Source organism: Pteronotus mesoamericanus, unplaced genomic scaffold, assembly GCF_021234165.1.
Source record: "Pteronotus mesoamericanus isolate MK-2021 breed Mesoamerican mustached bat unplaced genomic scaffold, CSHL_Meso_final contig_72, whole genome shotgun sequence".
NCBI classification, from domain to species: Eukaryota; Metazoa; Chordata; class Mammalia; order Chiroptera; family Mormoopidae; genus Pteronotus; species Pteronotus mesoamericanus.
This window is the reverse complement of record NW_026555242.1, coordinates 782,398-799,218: the sequence shown is the minus strand read 5'-3', so window position 1 is coordinate 799,218 and position 16,821 is coordinate 782,398. Positions and strand designations below refer to the sequence as shown.

The 16,821-nt window shown below is 51.6% G+C and overlaps 3 protein-coding genes across 3 annotated transcripts in view; 1 reads left to right on the top strand and 2 right to left on the bottom strand.

Annotated features, from left to right (window-relative positions):
- Window positions 1-16,821, bottom strand: part of BCL7C (BAF chromatin remodeling complex subunit BCL7C) — a 289,889-nt gene that overhangs the window by 169,459 nt on the left and 103,609 nt on the right. The window lies entirely within an intron of this gene.
- CFAP119 (cilia and flagella associated protein 119) lies at window positions 38-3,950 on the bottom strand. The gene is made up of 9 exons (XM_054582668.1): window positions 3,570-3,950; window positions 3,230-3,261; window positions 2,589-2,654; window positions 2,250-2,419; window positions 1,632-1,702; window positions 1,320-1,436; window positions 1,160-1,229; window positions 1,001-1,087; window positions 38-218 (listed from the first exon to the last, which is right to left on the bottom strand). The coding sequence occupies exons 1-9, from the start codon at window positions 3,771-3,773 to the stop codon at window positions 40-42; spliced, it is 996 nt and encodes a 331-aa protein (XP_054438643.1). The 5' UTR covers window positions 3,774-3,950; the 3' UTR covers window positions 38-39.
- Window positions 4,270-16,018, top strand: RNF40 (ring finger protein 40). The gene is made up of 20 exons (XM_054582655.1): window positions 4,270-4,333; window positions 4,447-4,648; window positions 5,043-5,210; window positions 5,344-5,485; window positions 6,090-6,296; window positions 6,838-6,959; window positions 7,078-7,224; window positions 7,325-7,399; window positions 8,170-8,289; window positions 8,386-8,565; window positions 8,756-8,891; window positions 9,932-10,053; window positions 10,142-10,569; window positions 10,655-10,772; window positions 10,895-11,044; window positions 11,220-11,432; window positions 11,512-11,637; window positions 12,569-12,709; window positions 12,814-12,915; window positions 14,792-16,018. Exons 2-20 carry the CDS (start codon window positions 4,520-4,522, stop codon window positions 14,966-14,968), a joined length of 3,003 nt encoding a protein of 1,000 aa, XP_054438630.1. The 5' UTR covers window positions 4,270-4,333; window positions 4,447-4,519; the 3' UTR covers window positions 14,969-16,018.

Sequence of the window (16,821 nt, the reverse complement as noted above, 5' to 3'; positions counted from 1 at the left end):
TACTCTGGCCCTTGTTTTTATTGGGGGAAAAGTGGAGGGTCACTTGGTCTTATTCTTGCCTTTGCCTGGAGGTAATTGGAAGGACCGCTCTAGGGTGGTCAACTTGCTGCTGAGCCTTTCCTCACTGGCCTTGAGCCGCTCCTCTACCAGCTGTTGGAGCTGCCCCAGCTCCTTGTTCAGCTGGTTCTTGATGTAGGCTCGAAGGATGGAGACCTGGCCTGCAGGGGAAGGGAGAAGGAACAGGTCAGGAGAGATGCTGCTTGGGGCTGAAGGATTGCCCATAGCTGGGCAAACAAAATTTCCGAGGTGTCACTGGAGCTACACAGGTGGCAGTGTTGCTTCAATTCAGGAAATGATAGCCAACCTTTCTGTGAGAGAGAGAGGTGGGTAGAAAGGCTATGCCAGACTTCCTGGATTGCTACTTAGTAGCTTTGTGAATTTAGGTTTCCTCCTGTGTAAGATATGGATAGTGATCGCACCTAGCACCTAGTTTTGAGGGAGGATTAAATGGCTTGATATATGTAAAATGCTTAAAACAGCCCTGACTGGTGTGGTTCCATGGGTTGGGGCATCGTCTCACAAACTGAAAAGTCACTGGTTCAATGCCCAGTCAGGGCACACACCTGGGCTGTGGGCCAGGTCCCTAGTTGGGGGCATGCAAAAGGCAAGTGATCGATGTTTCTCTTCTCCTTTTTCACTCCCTTCCCCTTTATAAAAATAAATAAATAAAATCCTTAAGAAAATAAAAAGAAAAATACAGGGCTTCCCTGGCACATAAGTGCTGGCTATTATTGTCATTGGTTTTATAATCATCCTTTTCTTGAGCTCCTGCCTCACCCCAAGTAGCTGTGCTTTCATCTGTCATCTGGGACTTCTGCATAAGGAATCCTTTGGAGAAAGGACACTGACTAAAAAACGTCTGAAGTCCTGTTATGGTCTAAACCCTTCATTTTATACCTGCCCAAAGTCACAAGGGACCCTAACCCCACCAGGTCCTCACTTGGCTCTTGCTGTGGCTTGACCACTGTTTCTGGTTCCTCTTCCTGTGGGGTGACAACCTGCTCCTCCACCTCCTCACCTTCTTTCTCTGCAAGCCAGAAGCAGGAAGAGACATCAGTCCCAGCCCCAGCCCAGTCCTAGCCCCAGCATTCTCCCTTACTTGTCTCATCCTCTGGCCAGAGCTTGGGTGGAGGTAGCCCCATGTAAGTCAAAGATAGATCCAGCCGCACCTGAGAAGAGGAAGAGGGCAACGGAGAGGAGGGCACCTGCACTGAGGGAAAGGAGGAGGTGAGGGGTGGTCTCAGCCCATGGCCCGGTACCTGGGGTGTAAAGGCGTATTTGTAGAGCTTGAAGTGGCGGAAGTAGGTGTTGACCACATAATCTGCCAGGGCCAGCAGCTGCTGCTCCTCAAAAAGGTTGATACTGAAGGGGGGCCGCTGTGGGGGTGATTGGGAGTTAGAGGACTGAGCACCTCCTGTAGTTCTGGCCTTTTCTCCTAGGGTCTAGCAGTCCAGAAGCAGGGAGAGCCCATTGTGGCCTTCAGAGGAAGATGAGTGATGAGTGTGAGAGAACAGGAGACTGGGCTAGACCTTGTCTGGGGAAAAGTGAAGATCCCATTCAGGGGAACTGACCCTGACTCCATGGCAAAAAAGAACACTGGTGAAGTAGCGGTAACATTCCTCCACATTGCCCAAGGGGGTTTCTGGAATGGAAAACAAGATATTACAGTGAGTTACCTCTGATACTCATTTCACGTAACAGCTACTTATTGAGCATGAACTTTAGAAGTAGATCTAAGTTTAAGTACTGGCTTGTTTCGTTAACTCACTCAAGTACTGAGTACCCATTATGATGCTTCTTAGCATTGAACAAGACAGACAAGGCCACTGCCCTTAAGAGGCTATGTTAGTGGAAGTGACATAAGAAACCAAAAAATATGTAATGTTGGTTCTTTAGTTAAACATTCTGAAGAAAACTAGTTCTGGGAGTGAATGGAGAAAAGAGCCACTTGACTGAGCACTGCATATATTTAGATATATTACATATATCTCAGAACGTTCTCAAAGTGAGTGTTCTTATAGATAAGAAAATAGAGAACTTCGAAGGTGAAGTAACGTATATGATAATGCTGCTAGTAATGACAACAGATTCCAGGTGGTAATCTCCCTATTTCTACTTCCCACGGTTACTTGTGCCATCCAGCCTCCTCCTCTTCCCTGGGCTCAAACCTGGTAGCCTCCTCCTCTTACCAACACAGGCCTTGTGAAGATCTTGGAGCAGGGCACAAGCTGTTGATGTCTGCTCCAGTGAGAAGCCCTTCTGGCGGCAGAAGATGAGTGCATGGGAGAAGAGGTCCAGGGTAATGGCATCCCGCAGGCTCTGCTCGGGACAACCTAGCCCCAGCAGCTTGGCCAGCACCCTTGAGAGGGAGAGAGAAAGGAGTGAGTGACAATGGAAGCCTCCCTTCACTATCCCACACTATTGCATGACATGCCTTAGAGCCAGGCATTCCTCATGCCTTCCCAGGCCACCCTCTTCAGCTTTTCTCATGCTTCTTCCCTTCCCTGCTTCTCTCCCCACCCCCATACTCCCTCATCTCCTCAGCGTTGCCTGTCTTCTCCAGCCTGTGCATGGAATGAATGTCCAGGTACTTCCTGTCATAGGAAAGGAGAAAAGATGTTGGCAGCGTTTACACATTGGTCGCATAGCAGAGCTAAGAGCACTGGATTAGGAACCAGGAGACCTGAATTTAAGGTTCAGCCCTTCCACTAATTTGATGTGTAACCTTAGGCAAGCCACTTCCCTATCTGGGCCTCACATTTTGCGTCTGTAAATACCGGTATGTTCTAAAGGAACTCATGATTCTCTTCATTATAAAGCCGAGGAGACTTGAGTTCTTGTTTCTGCACTGTCACTCCATTGCTGTATGTATGACCTTGGGCAAGCACCCCTGTGGGCCTCAGTGTCCCCATTTGCACAATGCTCCGTGGCAGCTGTGCTATTCCATTTGCATCCTCAGTCTCTGGCTCCCTTGTTCCCACACTTGCTCTTTGGACTGCAGAGGAAGGGGAGCAGGTTTCTAGGCATGTTGGGTAATTGCATCTCTGGGCCTCAGTCTCCCCATCTGTAAAATGGGGATGCCCTGGCTGTTTGACAGGAGGCTGGGGAAGCACTGAAGGAATAATGCAAATGTGACATGTAACTATTTCCCAAGGCTCTTCATACTCACCACATGCAGATCCGAGGCTTGGGCAGCGGAGGCTGCAGAGAGAAAGCAGATTGGACAGGGCCCTAGTCCGTGGTCTGCGGCGAATCTCCAGCGGGCCTGAGAAGCTTGCTTTCTTGTCTCAAGGACTAACAGTGGACAAGCAACGCGGGTGGACTGGGATTCAGCACGCCCCAAATACTACTATTAATTAGCATATCAACAATCGGGGTCACACACCCGCCTCTTCACCAAGGCAGACCGGGAAACGTCTTGAACATCAGTAAACATAACGACGGGTGGCGCCCTGCCGGGGAGCCCTTTTATAAATATACATGAGCAGATCACTCGTTTTTGCCCTCACCGGGAACAAATTGGCTGCAGGATCTTCATTCTCTTCTACCGATGCCGCGGTTCCCGATTCGGCCCGAACACCTGTTCCCCTACGCACGGCTGATTCATCCACTGAGCTGAGGTCCTTCTCGGGTTCCCGCCTCTGTTTGGAGAGTTGTTCAAGCTCCGACTGAATTCTCAGTCCTTGGAACTGGCTGGACTTCTGAAGGATCATCTCGTCACTCCTCAGTGTCACGGGTCACCGCAGGCTCTATCCTTCCTCTATTATACGAGAACGGATCCTCGGCAGGCCCTTTGAAGTCCTGTCCCTCTATCCAAGCTTCAGCCAATCTACGCTGTCAGGAGGCCGCAGGTCTCAACCCAAGCCGTTGCTAAGGTGGCTACGAAAAGAGAAGAGAAAGTGTACTGCACTCGCCAATCAGTGAGAAGAGGATGCGCATGCGTAATAAATTACAAAGTACGTCCCACCACGTTTCTCCAAAGTTGCAAATAGGGGGCTGGCGCTGTAGATAGAACTGAACTGGGGAGGGGGACTGTGGTGTCGGTTACCATGAGAACTGTACTGGCCAATCACTGAGAGAAAGAGGAGGTGTTCAGGAAGAAACTAAATTGGACCCGAGAGGAGGGACCAAGCGCGACCAATAGAAACAGGAAATGCAGTTCCACCATATCCGGCACTGCCTCTGGCGCCTGCGCTCTGTGAGGGGGAGGCCGGTGATGTCCGGTGAAGTCCAAGATGGCGGCCCTGGGCTGATCCTGCGGCTGCAGCTGCTGGTGAGGGGCCCAGGATTGACGAGGGCAGGATGCAGCAGGTGTAGACGTGCGGAAGAGGGTTGGGGCTGCAGAGTACCGGTCGCATCTCCACCTATGCCCTTTGTCTTCTGCAGGTGACGGTAGTGCCGCCAACTCCTGCCTGACGTCCCTTGGGGAGACCCTGCGCCGCCCCTTGACGCCACGGCCATGTCTGGGCCCGGCAACAAACGCGTCGCCGGCGACGGGGGCTCGGGGCCCCCGGAGAAGTTGAGCCGCGAGGAGAAGACCACAACCACGCTTATAGAGCCCATTCGTCTTGGGGGCATCTCTTCCACGGTTCGTGGGTTTTTTCCTCAGCTCTCACAACTTGCCAGATTTCCAACTGTTCACCCAGATCGATCGGAACCTTATTCCCAGTTCCAAAGTTTAGCAGGATCGACACTGTTGAAAAAAAAGAAGAACACGATGTCTACTTTCCCTTTACAGATAGGAAAACAGGCTCCTCGAGGGCGTGTGCTTCAAAGACTTCAGAGTTAGGAAGAGACAGAAGTAGACCTTCCTTACAACCAGGATACTGTGTGTGGGTGTCTGAGCCTCTTTTAAATTCTGTTAGCAGTTAGTTTGGGGATACTGCCCTCTCCCACCCGTTCCATTTGCTTTCCTCTGTCTCTGTGATTGATGTCTTGGGCTCTGTTTGACTTTTTCCTTGGCCCCTTTGTTGCATTGGTAGGAGGAGATGGACCTGAAGGTTTTGCAGTTCAAGAATAAGAAACTAGCAGAGCGGTTGGAACAACGACAGGCTTGTGAAGATGAACTCCGAGAACGAATTGAGAAGCTGGAAAAGCGGCAGGCCACGGATGATGCCACGCTCCTCATTGTCAATCGCTACTGGGCCCAGGTGGATGCCCCTCTGTTTTCCAAGACCTGGCCTTGATCCAGCTGCCAAACCTCAGACTCCTCTGCTGGGAAGGAGTATCATGCTGGGAAGCACCTGAGGGATTCATAACATTTTTGGTGCTTTCTCCCTTCAGCTGGATGAAACTGTGGAAGCCCTTCTCCGACACCATGAGAACCAGGGGGAGTTGTCTTCAGGGACAGAGGCGGCTGGGACCCAGGAGGGGCCAACACGTGATGAGACCGCTCTCACAGAGCCAGGGACATCGGAACTGAGGGGTAGGACCAGAGATTAAGTTCTGGGAAAGGCTCTGGAGAGGAAGGGACTTTGGCATTAGGCTCCTGAATTCCCTGCCCACATGCACACAAAATCGGTTTTATGTTTGGGTACCAGAGTACAATGAGTAAAAAACTTTGGAATCTGACTTCATTCATAGTTCATTTCATGTTTTGACATTCATTTAATTCAAAAGAGTATTACTATCAAGTGCTGATTATGTGCCTGGCATTGATCTAGACTCAGAGGAAACATAGATAAAAAGAAATACTATCCTACCATTAGGGAGGAAATGATTATAAATCATAAGTTAAAAGTATAGGGACCCCAAACAAGAATTGGTGTGTGTGCACTTGTGTGTGGCTCTTATTTAGTTTGAGAAGGCAGAGAGGGCTTTCCTAAGGAAGTGATTGGGAGCTCTGTGGCCTTGATGAAATGCTCTTAAATGTCAGTTGTTTTGCTCTCAAAATGGGAATAACGATGTACTACAGGTGTTGCTTGTGTTGATTCATTGAGCCATAGCGTGTTGAAAGGTTCAGTCGGGAATGTGGTGCAGAGTTGTAACTGCTGCTGTTATCTTCATGAGAGTTTATTCATCTGTCCCAGAGACCCTGCCAGTGCAGCTGCGGCCCCCACTCAGTGAGCCAGCCTTGGCTTTTGTGGTGGCACTGGGCGCCAGCAGTAGTGAGGAGGTGGAGCTGCAGCTGCAGGGCCGTATGGAGTTCTCCAAGGCAGCCGTGTCCCGTGTTGTAGAGGCCTCAGACCGCCTACAGCGCCAGGTGGAGGAACTCTGTCAGCGAGTATACAGCCGAGGTTAGTTCTTTGTGCTCCCACCCCAGAAGTGTCCATGCCAATTTGCATCTCTGTCATATCGCTTCCTTATGGCCTCTAGCCCAAAGATAGCCAGAATTCCACAGGGAATAAGTCAGCCATGTTCTCAGGGACAGGGTTAGGTTGTAGATGGGGGCTTCAGCTTTGATTTCTGGAGTTGAACTCTAAAAAGATGGGTGAGAGGAGTTGTTGATTCTAGTGGGGCCATCCCCCTTTTGGCTGGATATCTTTTTTGGAGCACTTAGCACAAATCTTGGTGTCAGTTACTGATCCACAAGGCAAAGTTCCCAGACTTTGTAGGCCAAAAAAGCCTTTCAGCCTTAGTTCTGTCACTCTAGTCTTGGCATTCTGGGCAAATGGCTCTCCTTTCCAGTGGCAGTGGAGGTAAAGACTCCTGGTTTTGTCTTAAGAAATTAGCAAGACAGCTGGTGGATCACACTGGGCATATAGTAGATTCCAGAATGAGTTAGTACTTTTCCCCTTTACCCTGGGCTTGACTTTGACCTGAGCCCTGACTTCCCAGGGGACAGTGAGCCTCCCAGTGAGGCGGCTCGGGCACGTACCCGGGAGCTGGGACGTGAGAACCGGCGACTTCAGGACTTGGCCACCCAGCTACAGGAGAAGCACCACCGAATCTCGTTGGAGGTGGGAGTTGGGATTTGGGATTTGGGTGGCGGGATTAGATTTAGGTTAGGTGGACACCCAAGGGTCTCAGGGAACCACGTCTCCTCATTTAAGCATCTGCCCTCTTCATCATTCCCAGTACTCTGAGCTCCAGGATAAAGTAACATCTGCAGAGACCAAAGTGCTAGAGATGGAGACAACAGTAGAGGACCTGCAGTGGGACATTGAGAAGCTGCGCAAGCGTGAGCAGAAGCTCAATAAGCACCTGGCAGAGGCCTTGGAGCAGGTGGGACTAGGGTGCTATGTCAGATGAAGCCAGGGCTGGGTACTTAGGACCCATGGTTCTCTCCTGCACATTCATTTGCCTCTCTTCCTTCTCTCCACAGCTTAACTCTGGCTACTACGTGTCTGGGAGCTCCTCAGGCTTTCAGGGGGGCCAGATCACACTCAGCATGCAGAAGGTGAGTAGGCATCATTCTTCCCAGTCCCTCAATCTTTACCCCTGAAATTCCCCACAGAGTTAAGGAGAGACATCCAATTATGGTCTCTGATGCCCTTCTCTGTCACTTGAACTGCTCTTTGTTGTGTTCACACACAAATAATATTCAGTAAGTAATTGCTAAGCACTAAGTGCTAGCACTGTGCTAGGAAGAAGGCGTATTGGAGAACAAAATAGACAAAGGTCAAAGCCGTCACAGAGCTTAAGTTCTATTTGGGAGAACTGACAAGAAGTAAAACAGCACATCAGTTGGTTATAAGTACCATCAAACAAACAAACAAAAAAAAACATAGAAAAGAGATAAATGGAAGTGTTGGAGGCGATTGGAATTTTTAGTTGGGTGGCTGAAGAAGAGCCTTGCTGGGGCAGTGCATTTTAATCACTGTCTTGTTTGTCCTCCTTTTGCTGTCTCATCTCTTGGTCATTGCACATTTTCCTGGGGCTGTGGGGATCACTGTGCCCTGTTTCCCTTTCCTTCAGCATGCTCTTCAGGGCTTCCAGGTAGACTCCTCTCAGTCCCTAGCAATCCAAGCCTTGATTTCCAGCATCGACCATACAGTATTAAGTTTTTTCCACTTGCCCGGGAAGTCTTAGGAAAGTGCTTACATCTGTTTTGTCTCTGAGGCTTCAGAATACATCATTGCTACACATAGGAAGCCTCAATGGGGCTTATGTGAGGGAAGCATGCCTGCTGGCTTGGTCCTGATTCCCACAACTCTTTCCACTCCACAGTTTGAGATGCTGAATGCAGAGCTGGAGGAAAACCAGGAATTGGCCAACAGCCGCATGGCAGAGCTGGAAAAACTACAGGCTGAACTTCAGGGGGCTGTGCGGACCAATGAGCGCCTTAAGGTAGGCTGTGTTTGGGGCTGGGATGGCCTGAGACCACAAGTTAGGGCTGAGCCCTGAATCCTCTTGCTGATCACCTTTGGGCATCCCTGCCTTTAGGTGGCTCTACGGAGCCTTCCTGAGGAGGTAGTACGGGAGACAGGGGAGTACCGAATGCTGCAGGCCCAGTTCTCACTGCTTTACAATGAGTCTCTGCAAGTAAAGACCCAACTGGATGAGGCCCGGGGGCTGCTGCTGGCCACCAAGAACTCACACCTGAGACACATTGAGCACATGGAGGTATAGCCCTGGAATGGGTGGGGGTTGAGGGTAAGGGCCAGACCTTGAGGGTCAAGGTGTTCCTGGGTCAAGCCCCTGTATGCATGCCTAGGGTCCATGGGAATAAATTCTTAGGCCACTGAGGCCTAGGTTGGGGAGGCTTGCCAGGGGGCAGAGGGGTTGTATGGATTCTTAATGCCCCAACCTACAGAGTGATGAGTTGGGGCTGCAGAAGAAGCTGCGCACAGAGGTTATCCAGCTGGAGGACACACTGGCCCAGGTACGCAAGGAGTACGAGATGCTGCGTATCGAGTTTGAACAGAATCTGGCGGCCAACGAGCAGGCTGGTATGTGGTGAGGATAGGGTGGAGGGTGGGCCTTAACTGGGATTGGTGAGCCCTGGTGAGGGGCTACTGCTTATCCAGATGCCGGAGGTTTAACCCTTCCTTTCACAGAGCCTTATTTCCCTGTGGAAAACAGGCACCACACCACCTGACTGAAAGGCACAGTAAGGGTCACAACGGCTGAGATGGCGGATGGAGCAGGCTTAGAACATGAGCTGTCAGTCCCATCTGTGGTTCTCTGTTCCTCTGGTGTCTCCCTGGGATAATTCATTATTTTGCAAAGATTTATTGCATACCACCTGTGAGCCAAGCTCTGTTCTAGGCCTTGGGATCATGCCAGTGAACAAAACACAAAGAATTCTTGCCGACGTAGCACAGTGGTATAATGGGGGAAGAGTGGCAATAGAGAAGAAAAAATAAAATGTATTTTATTTTATTTTATTTTTTATTTTTTAAGATTTTATTTCTTTTTAGAGAGGGGGAGAAACAGCAACGTGTGGTTGCCACTTGTGCACCCTGTACTGGACCTGGCCTGCAACCCCGGCATGTGCCCTGACTGGGAATCGAACTGGGGACCCTTTGGTTTACAGGGGGGCACTCAATGCACTGAGCCACACCAGCCAGTGCTAAAATGTATTTTAGATAGTGACAAATACGCCAAGAAAAATAAAGCAGAGAGAGAAGACAGGAAGTGTTAGGAGAAAAGGTGTTGCAGTTTTGGATGGGGAGGTCAAAGAAATGTATAACTGAGAAAGTGATGCTAACTTGTGAATTTACACTTAATGTATTTCTTTGAAGGAAATCTGAAAGTACTAAAAAAAAGTACATTAACAGAAATAGCACAAAAGCAGTGTCAAGATACTTTTGGGTACATTTCCTTCAAGTTTGCATTATTTACCTTGATGAGATCACACTGTATCAGGCCTCAGTTTTTATCTTCCTCATAATAGGAGTGATGGCTCTGGCCCCTCCTCTTCCGCCACTGAGGAGTTACGCCCCCAACCCAGGGGCCAGTCTGATCTGAGTTCCTGACCCTCCCCTAGGGCCTATCAACCGTGAGATGCGCCACCTGATCAGTAGCCTCCAAAACCACAACCACCAGCTAAAGGGAGATGCCCAGCGATACAAGCGGAAGCTGCGGGAAGTGCAGGCTGAGATTGGCAAGGTGAGAAGGGGGCTACCTGGGAGAAGCCTTGACAAGACCCCAGTGACAACCATCTCACTTTAGCCCTGTTCTCCCTTGCTCTTTGCAGCTTCGGGCCCAAGCCAGTGGCTCTACACACTCTGTCCCCAACCTGGGCCACTCAGAGGACTCTGGCCTCAGTGCTGCAGCCCCAGGAAAAGAAGAGGGTGGGCCGGGCCCTCTTGGTGCCCACGACGGCAGAAAGGAGATGGCTTCAGTGCCTGGTGCCAATGTGACTATCTCCTCAACAAAGAAGGAGGAACTGGTCCCTTCTGAGGAAGATGCCCAGGCCCTAACCCCTGGGCCCCAGGGCCCCTCCTCCCGTGGCCGAGAACCTGAGGCCAGGCCCAAACGGGAGCTTCGGGAGCGGGAAGGGCCTGGCCTGGGACCCCAGTCTTTAGCCTCAGCACTCTCAAGAGCTGATCGTGAGAAGGCCAAGGTGGAGGAGGCCAAGAGGAAGGAGTCAGAACTCCTCAAAGGTCTCCGAATAGAGCTCAAGTGAGGCCCTGTTCCTGTCTCCTTCCCACCGCTGTCAAGTGGCTCCAGCCCTACTCACCAAGTCCTCCTCCTGTGCCTCCCCCAGGAAGGCCCAGGAAAGCCAGAAGGAGATGAAGCTGCTGCTGGACATGTATAAATCAGCGCCCAAGGAACAGCGGGATAAGGTGCAGCTCATGGCAGCTGAACGCAAGGCCAAAGCCGAGGTGAGGTCAGGTAGGGCCTGTAGGACATGCAGAGAGGTTACCCCAGGGGGTTCTGAGCAAAGCAGAGCCCTTCGTCAGCAGGAAGCAGTGACAACAGAATTCCCTCCTCCTGGTGGCCGTAGGTTGATGAGCTGCGGAGTCGTATCCGGGAATTGGAGGAGAGGGATCGAAGGGAGAGCAAGAAGATTGCCGATGAGGACGCCCTGCGGCGCATTCGGCAGGCAGAGGAACAGATAGAACACCTGCAGCGCAAGTTGGGTGCCACCAAGCAGGTGCGACCCTCTTGTGGTCCTCTTGCTTCTGAATGTTGGGATTCCTTTTATCTTACCCCTGTTGGGTGTGTCTAGCAGATGGCCTCATTCCACTCTGTAGTTCTTGGCTCAGCCATGTTTTCCTGTGGTTACCCAGGCCATCTGCCACATTCCTTCTCATCCTTGTCCACTGCAGGAGGAGGAGGCTCTGCTGTCGGAGATGGATGTGACAGGTCAGGCTTTTGAGGACATGCAGGAGCAAAATGGGCGACTGCTACAGCAGTTGCGGGAAAAAGATGATGCCAACTTTAAGCTGATGTCAGAGCGGATCAAGGCCAACCAGATTCACAAGCTGCTGCGGGAGGAGAAGGATGAGCTGGGCGAGCAGGTTCTTGGCCTCAAGTCTCAGGTATGGTCACCCTGGGCTTGTGCGGTGGAGCTGGAGAGGCAGGGCCTTCTCAGTACTGAATCTCCACCTCTGTCCTCAGGTGGATGCCCAGCTGTTGACCGTGCAGAAGCTGGAGGAAAAAGAGCGGGCCTTGCAGGGCAGCCTTGGAGGTGTGGAGAAGGAGCTGACATTGCGCAGCCAGGCCCTGGAGCTCAATAAGAGGAAGGTGAGGCCGGGCCTGAGGGGAAGAAAGCAGCTGGCTCACAGTTGAAGAAGTCAGGCACACATCTTAGATGCTATGTTCCAGGCCCTGTGCCGAAGACTTTTTGTACTTGGTGAAATTTCAGTCTCACTATAACCTGTGATGGTTTTTGTTATTATCTATGATGGAACCAAGGTTCAGGAGGTAACTGACTTGCTCAAGAAAGGGTAGAGCTTTCCTTGGCTCCAGGACCCACATACTGACCACTTCCTTACTTAGCTGTAAAATGGGATGGTGGTTCCTGTCGCGTAGTTGTGTTGAAACTAAGAAATGTCTAGCTCCTGGTAAAGGCTTAAGATTGATGATCAGTTTCATTTTCTTTCCCCGCTGGGCTTTTTTCTCCTGCTTCATTCGTTCAGTCATTCATTTAAGCAGTATTGTATATGCCCTTTCTAAGTATACCAGACCACGTGCTGAGTGTTGGGGAGTCCATAGGAACAAGAGGGGCCTATTGGAAGTGGAAACTTCCAGCCTTGAGGGACAGATAGCAAGCCAATAATCCCATAGATAAAATAGTGTTATTACAGATCACAGTATAGCTGATGGAGGTAATTAAGGTGCTATGTAAAAAAAATATTAAGTGACATTGGAGCTGAGGGAGTTGCAGAAGAAAAGTATGTGTTGGGAGAGTTTGTAGCAGAGGGATAAGTCCTGTGAAAGCTCAGAGTCAAGAGAGAGCACCGTAGCAGGTAAGGAGCTGAAAGTGTCGGAAGTGATGGAGAATAGGAGGAGGTGTGAGTCAAGGGGTGGGGAGCATGACCAGCTCCAGTGAAGATGTTGGACTTGATCCCAAGAGCAAGAATCACTGGAATATTTGACACAAGCACGAGGGGACTATGGGGCCTCCCTAGGCTTAGGAGAATGGCGCCCCTCCTCCCTCTTTCTCCTGCCTCAGGCTGTGGAAGCAGCCCAGCTGGCAGAGGACCTGAAGGTGCAGCTGGAGCATGTGCAGACGCGACTGCGAGAGATCCAGCCTTGCTTAGCAGAGAGCCGGGCTGCTCGAGAGAAAGAGAGCTTCAACCTCAAGAGGGCTCAGGTGTGCACATGGCGGGGGCAGGGTGGCTGAGGGTTAATGGTGTGGCTCGAGGCGGGTGGTTCAGGACGCAGACCCTTGCACTTAGCCTAGTCCCTGTTCTTCAGGAGGACATCTCACGGCTGAGGCGCAAGCTGGAGAAGCAAAGGAAAGTGGAGGTTTATGCAGATGCTGATGAAATCCTCCAGGAGGAGATCAAGGAATACAAGGTGGGGCTCTGGGGTTTTGTTGTGCCCCATCAATCTAGGAATCTGGAGGGTGGGGGTTGGTGGGAGCTTTAGTGGGTAGTCTGAGGACCCCAGAAATAAGTTAGGATAAAAAAGTAGGCAGAACATGTTGTGGAGAATCAAACAGCTGATCAAGAATTGTACACGTGCAGCAAGCCAGGAAGAGAGCCTGGCTAGGTATGGGAGGGCTTTGAACTAGACCTAGTCTCAGATTTCTTGAAATTGACAGCATTGGAGGAGGCAGCAAAGTGATTCTATCTGAGTAATGAGCAATGTGATGGCGGAGGCTAGAGGAGCTGTGGGACCTCAGGGGAGGCCCTTAAACCAGCCCTGAGGGTCAACAGGCTTCCTGGAAGGAATGCCATCCAGAAGAAACACGAAGAGTGAGTCAGAGTTGGCTGTGAGGAATGGGGACGAGAGGATTTTGGCAAAAGTGAAGGCAGAGGCAAGGCCCCTAGTGGAGAGACTTGTTGGCAGACAGAGCTGGACATTGTATTTGGAGGCCAGAACATGGGTTTTGTGGTGAGCGGCAAGCTGGGAGCATTGGGCATTGTCAGATCCTGAGAAACAGGGTGGATGACAAGTGGCACTTAGTAGGGTTAGGAAGATTGTGAAGGTGTAGGGATTGGTGGACAGTGTTCAAAGATACTGAGAATTAGGTGCCTGTGGAACATCTTGGGAGGCTTGTATGGGAAGGCACTCAAAGCAAAAGGGCAGGTCTGGAGAACTGGGGCTTGGGGGATTGTCTGCAGAGGCAGAAGTGGAAGTGACGGTCTACTGCATGAGAAGGGATGGGGGGTTGTTCTCCCTAAGGAACCTCAAACCTTAAATGATGGGCAGAGGAAGAGAAGCCTGTGGATTGGGAAGAAGGAGAGTGATGGAGAGAGAGTTGACATGGGAAGAATTTCAGGGAGGGAAGGTTGAGCTGAGTCAGCTGCCAAGAAGGCAAATGAAATGAGAAATGAGAGATGCCCTTCAGATTTGGCAGTTTGGGTGGGAATGGTTCTTGGGCAGGGGTGAAGGTGGAGGTCAGATAACCTGTACACTCACTAACTGAAGAGGTGGAGGGTGGGTAAGTAAACATTAAACCTTTGAAACAGTTTGGCCTTAAAGGGTCAGAGGCAGTTGCAGGCAGCCATGGAGGAGAAGGGAAGGATTTCTCAAGAGGAGACAGACTTTGGAGCCTGTCAGATGCTGATGGATAGGTTTCTTAGAGCTAGGGAAGACAGCAGTGGGCCCGGTTGGGCTGGGATTTCAGGCAGAGCAGAGGAAGAATGTTGGGGAATGCTGAGTTGAGGGGATTCCTGTTTGAATTTGGAGGAGAGACCTGGTGGCAGGTGGCAGGTTTCAGGATAGGAGCAGAGATTTGTGGAACCTCTAGGGACTTAACTGCAGGATCTGTGGATAGCACCAGGGGTGGGCCCCGTGGAGGGTGGAGACAGCGTATTTGTAGTGGCTGTGCCATGCCCAGCGGTGACTCCAGCAGGTGCAGGTGAGGTAGACAGTTGGCTTAAGCCAGGATTGCAGTTTTTTTTACAAAAGTCCAAAGGGGGAAGAGATGAAGCCCAAGGGCATAGGAGCCCAGGCTGAGACGTGTGGGTCATTGGCCTTGAGAGGCAACACATGACCACTGGCCATCACTGCTCAGGTTGAATCCAGACTGCTACTTTGTAGCTTTGAGACCAGCTTCTGAGTCTGTTTCCTGATGTGTAGAGTGTTCATTCCACCTCCCAGGGTTATGGGAAGAGTTAGATACAGTTGGCTTTAGGAAGGCATAGCCAGGACCACCTCCTGCTGTCAGCTTGGGGTCTGGGCACCGTAAAGATTATTCCCAAGCTGACACCTTTGCCTGCCCCAGGCGCGGTTGACCTGCCCCTGCTGTAACACCCGCAAGAAGGATGCAGTTCTTACCAAGTGCTTCCACGTTTTCTGCTTTGAGTGCGTGCGGGGTCGCTATGAGGCCCGCCAGAGGAAGTGCCCCAAGTGCAACGCGGCCTTTGGTGCCCATGACTTCCACCGTGTCTACATCAGCTGAACTCGTAACTTGGGACTTTGGAATACCCATGGACCCTGGGAGCTGTGCCCCCAGTCCCTCCCCACCCCACATCCAGTGGCCCTACCCTTTGTTTTGGACCCTGTGGGCCCAGTCCCTCCCCATCTAGTTGGCTTGGGATCCCCTGTGCATGTCAGTGGGAGTGGGATCAACCAAGTTCAGTTCCACCTTTTCCCCAGTCAGAGCTGAGGCACGTGTCCTGCAAGAAGGATCTGCTATGAGACACCTAAGGAGTCCAGAGCCTCTAACTGAGCTTCCTGGAAGTTGACTCCAAGCCTTCTCTTGTCTCCACAGGCCCATCCCAGTCCTAAAGGGGAAATTCCCCAAGCTGTGATCTCCTATGAAAGAGGAGGCTCACATACCCACAAGCGAGGACCAGGAGTGGGCCAGGTCTCCAGCTATCTGCTTTCAGCCGGGGTCCTGGAGCTGAGGGAGGCTTTCTTCACTCCTTGCCCTCTGGGCCTGGGCAGGGGGCTTTGCCTCCTGTGGAGTTTCCTGGGCTCTTTGGTCTGGCTCTTGTGCTTATTTATATCGTCAGGGTGGCTGGAGGGCACCATCCTCTTCCTCTGGGGAGCTCTATGGTTGCAGCAGTCACCTTGTCTTTATTTTGGAAATGCTGGACCAAGATCCTCAGTTTCAATTCTAATCAGGCCCCTCACAGTATCTACTCTCCCAAGTCTTCTCAACCCCACCTCATGCTTCCCAAGGCTCCAGTGGTTCTCAGCCCTGACCCTGCTTTCATCCTGGTGGCCTTAACTGCAGTGGAGGCAGAACTTCCCAGGAGGGGAAGGGTCAGACTAGTTGATGGGCCAACTTCCAATCATTCCAGGTAAAAGCTTCATCTAACTCGGACTGAGCCTGTACCCACAGTTTGCGGTGCTGCCTGCCCAAGCAAACTGGGCTATGAAGGCAGCAGGCAGGGTCTGGAAGGTGGAGCTGTTGACAGGTACCAAGGGTCCGTTTGGGCCCACAGCTCCTGCTCTAAAGATGTCTTGTATAGGCTGTATGCTATGAATAAATGTCCAACCTTCAGCTGTGGTCTGAGTAGCCAGGTGTCCTGCCCTAAACGTGGTCCCCAATTTTAGCTGCTACACCTGTTTCAACTCCCAGTTAATGGCTGCCAGGGATTCCACATTGGATTTGGGGGAGGGACGTGTCTTGGGGAGAAAGCATCCTGGTCACTTATTTGGAACCAGCCAGTCTTTTCCCACTGGAGGGCCACCTGCCAGATCCTTGCACGCTCTCAATACAGCCCTGGCAGTCATTGGACGCTGGGATGCCGGGAAACCTCGAGGTGCATCCTGGAAAATGTAGTTCCTGATTGGCACCTGGCGAGACGAGGTCCTTGGAGGAGAGAGCCGGTTCCTGGTTGGCTAGAGGTGGACCAGTGTCCAATCTGCGGGCTGGGACCTCCCTTCTCCAATGCTCCACGCACCCCAGCCCCTCGGACGAGCGTATTCGGACACCTCAGCGGGTGACTCTCTTCATTGCAGCTAGCCGTGAATCCTCAGGAACCATTTCGAGTGTTGAGGGGTACTTCTGGGCTCAGTGTGTTGTCGAGTCGTCTTAAAGAGCCATCACTGAGGTTGTTCTGGGGCTCGCAGTAAGGCTGGTACTGACCAGGGTTGGTGCCAGAGCTGGCATCAGGGCCGCGGCCACAGGCTTGGCAGCAGTCTCACTTTCATGCTGTCCTGCAAACTTGGTAGCCACACCTTCACAGGGGCTTGCAGCCTTGCTTGTTTGCGGGCCCCACCGAGCACCCAGGGTTTCAGTGGGGCCATAGCTGCTGGACCAGGTCAGACTGGAGATGTGTGCGGGCTACGGTGATGGCCTGC

What these genes read in the sequence shown, in the direction of transcription:
- CFAP119 (XM_054582668.1), bottom strand. Translation starts at nt 3,773, where the DNA reads ATGATCCTTCAGAAGTCCAGCCAGTTCCAAGGACTGAGAATTCAGTCG. An exon ending in CTGGCCAGAGGATGAGACAA is followed by an intron (nt 1,088 to 1,159) that starts GTAAGGGAGAAT and finishes TCTGGCTTGCAG; the next exon opens with AGAAAGAAGGTGAGGAGGTG. An exon ending in CAAGCCACAGCAAGAGCCAA is followed by an intron (nt 219 to 1,000) that starts GTGAGGACCTGG and finishes CTTCCCCTGCAG; the next exon opens with GCCAGGTCTCCATCCTTCGA.
- RNF40 (XM_054582655.1), top strand. Translation starts at nt 4,520, where the DNA reads ATGTCTGGGCCCGGCAACAAACGCGTCGCCGGCGACGGGGGCTCGGGG. An exon ending in AGTTGGGTGCCACCAAGCAG is followed by an intron (nt 11,045 to 11,219) that starts GTGCGACCCTCT and finishes TGTCCACTGCAG; the next exon opens with GAGGAGGAGGCTCTGCTGTC. An exon ending in TGGAGCTCAATAAGAGGAAG is followed by an intron (nt 11,638 to 12,568) that starts GTGAGGCCGGGC and finishes CTCCTGCCTCAG; the next exon opens with GCTGTGGAAGCAGCCCAGCT.